This window comes from Portunus trituberculatus, chromosome 18, assembly GCF_017591435.1.
Source record: "Portunus trituberculatus isolate SZX2019 chromosome 18, ASM1759143v1, whole genome shotgun sequence".
Taxonomy (NCBI): domain Eukaryota; kingdom Metazoa; phylum Arthropoda; class Malacostraca; order Decapoda; family Portunidae; genus Portunus; species Portunus trituberculatus.
Genome location: NC_059272.1, coordinates 872,501 through 880,517, shown reverse-complemented (window position 1 = coordinate 880,517; position 8,017 = coordinate 872,501). Strand labels below are relative to the sequence as shown.

General features: G+C 45.2%; 1 protein-coding gene across 2 annotated transcripts in view; it reads right to left on the bottom strand.

Annotated features, from left to right (window-relative positions):
* Positions 1–2,666: 2,666 nt before the first annotated feature.
* LOC123505879 (peptidyl-alpha-hydroxyglycine alpha-amidating lyase 2-like) overlaps positions 2,667–8,017 on the bottom strand; it is a 7,894-nt gene continuing 2,543 nt past the window's right edge. Inside the window, exons 2-6 of one of the 2 annotated variants that reach the window (XM_045257690.1) lie at positions 6,763–6,902; positions 5,973–6,168; positions 5,130–5,328; positions 4,528–4,734; positions 2,667–4,118 (exon numbers count right to left, since the gene is read on the bottom strand). In XM_045257690.1, the coding sequence (XP_045113625.1) occupies positions 3,880–4,118; positions 4,528–4,734; positions 5,130–5,328; positions 5,973–6,168; positions 6,763–6,902 (981 nt within the window). In that variant the 3' untranslated portion in view covers positions 2,667–3,879. The remainder of the gene's footprint in view (positions 4,119–4,527; positions 4,735–5,129; positions 5,329–5,972; positions 6,169–6,762; positions 6,903–8,017) is intronic. The other variant, XM_045257691.1, reaches the window with a different exon arrangement.

Sequence of the window (8,017 nt, the reverse complement as noted above, 5' to 3'; positions counted from 1 at the left end):
CAACCCCGCGATCACGTCAACACAATAGAGGTGGTGACCATAGGCTTGGTGTACTACTCGATTATCTTATCTCATCTTAGATCCCTTGTCATATTTCCGTCAGAAGATTAACATATGCTTGTTTATGTATTGGTGCTATGGAGTATTTGTGATAGCTTCAATCAATCGTGGCACCTCGGGGTTGGCTTTATAATAGTGCAAGTGTTGAGTTCTGCTCAATTTCCTACCTAACCTCTCCACTTATACAGAATGTCATTCATACTTCCGCGGAAACATTAACATTGGTAAGCCTATGTATGGTTTGTCACAAGCGTTGTTTCTTATTAGCTAGATTGGTAACTGATGCTGGTTAGAGGTTACAGTGATTTTAAGTTTGGTTGTTATCAGGACAAGTTGCTACACGTTCCGATCCTTCTCCAATCAGTCGTGCGTTGTTGCTTCCCGCGTGTATAGTGTTCGCGTGACCTTCACTATTATCTTTTACTGATACGATATACAAACTCCTTCATATATATGGGATTTTAAATGCTTGTATATTATTAACACAATTTCATGTGTATTGTGTTACTGATTGTAATGTAATACATGTTGTGTTGTATTACATTACATGAGGGTGAGGGAGAGACGGAGAAGTGTTGGTTGGGGATGGTGCCTAGCTCTAAAATTACATAGATGTTGGAGTTGGTGTATGCTGATGATCAAATGATTACAGCACCCAATCAACAGGATTCCACATCTCACGGTCAATCGCTTTAGGTTATCTCAGTCACAAATCCCTGAGCTGCGATATAGCGATCAGGTATTGATGATAGAAGCACGCGTCACTGGCGGCGGCGGCCTTGCAATCACCGCCTGCTGCATAAACTTAAGGAAATTAGGAAACTTTTGGTTTTCATTGACCAAAAGTCGGCGAGTCAGTCTGTCTCACTCTAGGAAAGTATTACGACGGCCTTGTCTCTGCCACCTACTCGCAAGAACATGTGAAATATCCATCTCTTTACCATACACCTCTGTTGAAGGCGAGATTAAATCAATTGGTACTACATCATGTATACGGAATGACGAGGCCAGCGAATAATATTTCTGTAGCTGTGCAATGAATCTCTCTCTCTCTCTCTCTCTCTCTCTCTCTCTCTCTCTCTCTCTCTCTCTCTCTCTCTCGCATAATTTCCTCTGCAATATGAGTCATATATATTTTGCTACAAGAAAGTAAAACTTCGTCAGTGAGCGGAGATAGAGCTCTCTCTCTCTCTCTCTCTCTCTCTCTCTCTCTCTCTCTCTCTGCATAATTTATACTGCAACATTAACCAGAACCTGTCCTAAAAGGCTGCTATAAAGCCTTTGCAGTGAGCGGAGAGGAGGGACAGTCACAGCAAGAGTCCTTGTTCACACACTGCATGCAAGCCTCAGGGCGACGCTGGCATCGGAAATAACGAAAACTGCACTGGTGGCATATCGTGCATGGACTCCTGAAACGATGACAGGAGCTACGAAGTGTAGAACACTTCAAATCTCGATATACTTATACTCCTTTTTGTTATATTCTATATGGTCTGGCATCTCAGTGGAACTTCCTACCACCTTTTTGTAGCTCCCTGACCAAAGCCCCGACCTTTTATATAGAAAAAAAATAAATAAATAAAATAAATAAATAAAATAACGGTAAAGAAGGCTGAAGTTTCTACATTCATATTCAATAAAGACGGGTAGAGTAAGAGTGATATTTGGTGGAAGTAGAGTAATGAAGTGTTATAAGGCATAATGTCAAGGGGAGAGTGGGTTCGTATAGGGGAAATTATTGTAAGTAAAGAGTTCTTAACACGATGATCTTCGATGAAACTATAAAGAAGAAAAAAAAAAAACATTCACAAAGAGTAGCTACAAAAACTGAGATAAACTTTGTAATCACGTTATGAGTTACATATAAGAATTTAATAGAAGGACTAATATAGGAGGATATAATATTTTGTATAGGAATTAAGTACCACGTGTAAGTTCACTGGTTGCAGCTTCCCTTCTGTGCTTATGTGCTTCATGTAAGTAGGACCGGGGTGAGTCGTAAAGTGCGTAAGGCGTGCAGGAATGTGCCCGCCAGGGATGACAGGAGGAAAAATGAGTCAAGAGAACGAATCCAATGTTTTAAGTGTCTGTAAACTGAAAGATGAGGCGAAAATAAAGGAAATTCAGTCCATAGCAATTGTTGAAATATCATCTTGCAATTATACAAAGAAACTGACAGCTTTCTTTTTATTTGTTGATGTGTTATTAATAGTATACATACATACATACACACACACACACACACACATATATATATATATATATATATATATATATATATATATATATATATATATATATATATATATATATATATATATATATATTCTTGAAATACAATTTGTAGATATATCATATATAGGAATTTTCAAAGCAGTATATCACACTATAGTTATAATGTATGTACTATATAGTCCCTCTTCTCTCCTCCTCCTCCTCCTCCTCCTCCTGTTGCTGCTGGCTGGCCAATACTGAGGAATACTCGTGTCACTTATACAGGTACACTGTTTGCTATTCAGGTTAGCAGGATACACTCGCGCGCGCGTACACACACATACATACACACACACACACACACACACACACTCTCTCTCTCTCTCTCTCTCTCTCTCTCTCTCTCTCTCTCTTTCATTTGCCTAATGTTTCACCATAAGAATAAGAGAAGAAACAAGATATCAGCCACATACGGACACAATATTTGTTTAATTCTCAACGAGTGGCGAAGACCATTGTAGTATACACACACACACACATACACACGGGGTAGGCTTGTCAGCCTTCCATCCCCTCCTGCCGGGCTGCAAGGTCACCTCTCCTATCTGTCACTACTATAGACATCGATATGGTTGTGGTCTCCTCTATGACCTGTGTTCACTAAAAAAAAAAAAAAAAAAAAAATAGTGATGCGTCTGTCTGGTCTGAGGAAAGTGCTGTGTCACCGTCAGTACTATGCTCATATAGAGGGAAAAAGCAAGTCAACAAAGGTATCTATCTAACAATTGTAGCCGAGTTGTGAACATCGCACGAGTGTGTTCGATAGAATGATGCGTGTGCCTGCATGGCTTGAAATGAGTGCGGTGTCGCTTTAAATACACAATATGAATATATCAAGGGAATGTAATTAAGATGGGTTAGTTGAGAAGTGTCGCACGAGTGGCAAAATATGAAAAGAGAAATTCTCCCACAAGACTTGAAAGGCTACATACGACGTGCAGCCACGCTTCACCAGTCATGCATCCACTACGCTTCAGTCCACCTACCCGATGTTGATTAACACGTTCCAGCCCTCACCTCACATCGGCACGCTACATCAGCGGTTTTTTTCTTTGTTTCTTTTCTGGTGTGGAACAACCTGCACGATGATGCTGTACCGGTGACGCGACTCACAGGAGGAGTCATGTAATAGAATATATTGATGGATGGTGATTACATTGTTATGGGAAAGATCACGAAAAAAACACTTAATATGTGATAATGTAAACACAGCAGTGGCCGGCAAGGCATCACGTTGTGGTGTCTTGCCGGCCTCTTCTTTGACACTGACAGTAATCAAGTGAGCAGGAAGAGAAAGTGTCACTGTCATAATTAAAAAAAAAAAAAAATGCTTGCGGCAAAGTAAGAGTCAGTCAGTCTTTTTAAAACGTAATTTGACTTGTCTGTCGACTTGTTTTATGGGTTTTGAGCGAAATGAACCAGATTTGGAGCTCACTCAAATCAGTCCCTTATCCGAACCATTAGAAACAAAGCCTGAATGGACATCCTGAGGCCGTGGGAGGCAGGACGAGGCCGGGCACACGGGAGTTGCAGTGAGCGGTGTTTTCAGTACATGGGCCGGGTTCCCTTGCCGTTATTGTCTACGATGAACTTCCATATTCGGTTGGGGCCAATCTCGGCGACGTAGATTGCCGTCTCTTCCCTGCTGAGGGCCACGGCGTGCGGGTTGTGGAAGCCTCGGGAGGGCCGCCACGTGTCTCTCAGCTGTCCGTCACGAAGGTCTGCGGTGAAGCCCATGGCGGCACTCTCTCCCTCGCTGCCGCCGACGCCCACCAGCGCCCCGTCTGTTGACACAACTCGTTAAATCACAGCCTCATCAGAGAGAGAGAGAGAGAGAGAGAGAGAGAGAGAGAGAGAGAGAGAGAGAGAACCAAGTGTTTCAGAGTTACGGGCCTCTGAGTCACACACAGCCACTCTCGACACCCACGATATAGGTCCGTATTCAGAAACGCTTGGCTCTCTCACTCTCACCACGATTGTTTTCCAGTGCCACAGAGATGAATAGCCGGGTTTTCTAGTGTTTCTCCAGTTAGTAATGTAGAAATATTGTCACTCTACCTCTAGAAACGTAAAATTAACACCCAAAAAAAAAGAAAAAATGTAAATTCAAATAAAGATTTTTGAAATAGTGGAGGTGAAGCGCAGAAGTGTTAATTCGAGAATGCAAGCCTCTAGAGAAGGAGGATAACTTACTGCTGGCGGCCACATCGAACACCCTGCCGTGGTAAGGGTCCTGTAGGGTACGCAGGTGCTCGCCGAACTCCTCGGGTTCCCGCACGCCAGCCCGCACGCACACCACACGCCTGTTCTCTCTGTCCGCCACACACAGGGCATCCAGAGTCTCGTCCAGGGCCAGACCGTGTGGCACGTACAGGGCGCTGGGGCTCCCGTCCCTGCCTGCTGGAACAAACCACGCTCCAGTCACACCGAGGTAAATAAAGTGGAGTTTGATGAGACGCTTCCTTACTACTTTCGTCTCATCTACCCTCTCCCTTCTAACAGTCTCTCAGTCTCTCTCTCTCTCTCTCTCTCTCTCTCTCTCTCTCTCTCTCTCTCTCTCTCTCTCTCTCTCTCTCTCTCTCTCTCTCTCTCTCTCTCTCTCTCTCTCTCTCTCTCTCTCTCTCTCTCTCTCTCTCTCTATGCCGACAGTGAGTACAGCTTATCCATGCACGTAACAATCACATCATGGTATAATATGAGTACATCTGTTATTCATCAACATTGCGGCTCCTCCTACACTACATACCTTCATAGCAAATACCTGTATCTATCCTTCTCAGCCTCGCCTCACTCACCAGGGTGGCCAAACGTGTCCTTCAGCATGCCGTCAGGAGCGAACCTCATCACGCGTGCATTGCAGTAGCCGTCCGCCACGAAGAAGTCGCCGGAAGAGGCCACGGCGACGCTAGTGGGCTTGCAGAAGTGAGTGTTGTCGCTGCCAGGAATCCTCTCCTCTCCTAGTGCCAGCTGCGGCTCATCCCCGCCTGGAGTGAACTGTGGAGGGAAGGTAAGATTGCTACGTGTGCTTGGTGGCTGTGCACGGTGAAAAAGAAAGAGTGAGTGAGAGAGGCATAGCGGGGGGGAGGGAAAATGCTAAGAATGAAGACCGTAAGGCAGAGGAGAGAAGAGAGTTTGAGAGGAAGGATATATTGACAGGGGAGATAATGCTACAGTGAGAAGGAGGTGAGGAGTGTTACGTGAGGAAGACTGATGTGAAGGAGATAGAGCAGCGTTTCCCAGCCTTTTTCGACCATAGCACCCCCTGTTGCCATGTCTAAGCAGTCCAGCACCGCTAACTAATATCTTGTTATTAGAAGGATAAAAGAAAGTGAAGTGTGAGCATCACTTCCCAGCACCTCCTATAATTGATTTCAGCACACCCAGGGTGTGCTAGCACCCCATGGAGGTTGGGAAACGTTGAGATAGAGGAAATATTAAGAAAGGGAACACTATGGGAACGATCTATATAGTGGAGAGGAGAGAGAGTGTTAAGAGGCTAGCCATTGGTGGGGAGGAATGAGGGACCAATGACTGTTGGAGATGAGAGAGAGAAAACAGCGGCTACATTCGACAGTGGCATTAAAAGAGAGGTCTCTCGAGGATGTGGTGTTGTGCTGAGGCCGCCACTTCCCTCTCACCTTCAACACCTGGTGGAGGGCGACGTCCGTGAGCCAGGTGTTGCCCCACTGGTCCACCGTCACCCCGTGGGGCAGCAGGAAGCGGCCGGCACCCCAGGACCGCACCACAGACCCAGACTCCGGGTCCAGTACCAGCACTACGTCCTCCCCGATGGCCGCCTCCTCCCCCTGGTAGTGGTGCGTGGCGTTGAACATCCTGACGGAGCAGTGAGGGAGTTGAGGAGGCAGGACTAGTCACCAGAACGCACGTGTATCTGCCCCTGATTCTTGTATTTTTTTGGGGGAGGGGAAGGAAAATTATTCTTTCTAATGCAATTTGATAGTTTGGCAAGTACTGGTGTCTCCGTCCCCCGCATCATTGACAAACATATTACTCTGAGATACTTTGATACTTTAAAGCAATCAGACTGTCAGTTTGGTACAGACTGATATTTCTGATCTTTGTCCTTGAACGTGTCACGCAGTACTGGGCAGACTTGGGTGACACAGTCGCCGCCTCCTCTGCAGTAAGAGTGCCAGTGCGGATTTCGTGACCTGACTACCACTGTGTCACTTTGCAGAACGAGTGCCAGTGCGGGTGTTTGTGACTACACTGACCCTGCGTCACGTTATAGGGAGACTACCACGACTGTCCACGCTGGCACTCTTCCTGCAAAGCAAGGCAGTTGTGACCTCACCGGCACTGCGTCACTTTACAGAGAGAGTGCCAGTGAGGGTAGTTGACCTCACTGGCACTGCGTCACTGTAGTGCCATGAGGCACTGGTGTGCCTGCATGCCCCGGAGACTCACCTCTGGTCCCAGACGCGAGGGCCGCGGTGGACGATGACTGGTCTGCCTTGAGGGTCAACAGATACCCCAGACACCTGCCCCAGCTGAATCCCCGGCCCCCAGCGCTCCATGGCGCGAGGGTGGCCACCCCCTGACACACCCTGAAACATGGCCATACGTCAGTCAGTAAGGCTTTTATTTCCTCCGCAAAAAAAAAAGAAAAAAAAAAAAGTTGTATGTTGCCAAACACATGAAGATCATCACAACACAAACACTCCAAGGGTCTGTAGTAGCGCTGTGAGCCGCTGGATTTGTTTTCGCCGGGGAAGAAATGCTAACAAAAATTGAGTCAGTAATCAGGACATGATGAGATAAGGAATTAATGGTTCAAGCTTGATAAAGATAGATTTGAAAACAGAAAGGAAGAAACTGGATACAGTAACAGGTGAAAGGAATAGATTCAATTAATCAAGTTGTTAGTTCTACATGGGTCATCAGAGAACTTTGAAAGAAAACTAGACAAAATTAGACGATTTTATGAATGAGAATGGTATGGTGGAAATAAGCGGACATGTTTCATAAAGGAACTGCCACGCGTATGCCTGACGGTTTCTTGCAGATTTATTTCTTTTCTTTTTATATTATCAAATATCATACTGGTTCAGCTGCCAGCGTGGTAATATTTTCAAAGAGTTTTAGCTGAAGTGACACGGGTTTTTAAGGGTGTTCCTGTAATTCTAGTGACATGGTAACTAGTTTTCTGCATTGTCGACAAGAAAAATACTCTTTAGAACTCGACTGATCGTCTCTGTGATCTTTAAAAGTGTGGCTGTGAGAGAGGGAAGCGTTTCTGAATATAGCGCTATGGCCTGCATCAGAAACGCTTTGCTCTTTCATCACGACTGTTTCCGAAGGCCACAGCGATGATTAGGCTGGTTGTTAACCCATTCAGTACCATGACGCGTTTTCACATTCATTCTGCTTACTGTTTAGTGATCTTATACAGCTTCGGATGCTTATGTTGGGATTACGTAGAATAGTGAAGACTCTGGCCATTAATCTTCTTACCTCCATAGACCCGTCCTAATTTAAATAAAACCGTCCATATCCAAAACTCATGGTTAAAAATGCGTTCCAGTACTGAAGGGGGTTATGAGTGTTTTTTTTTCGTCAGTAACTGGTCAAAGAAACAATCACGAAAGCTTTGACGTGAATGACGTGAATGTGTATTTTCTTCCCGACACATTAGAAGCAGAACTAGAGTGGGAGTAGCACA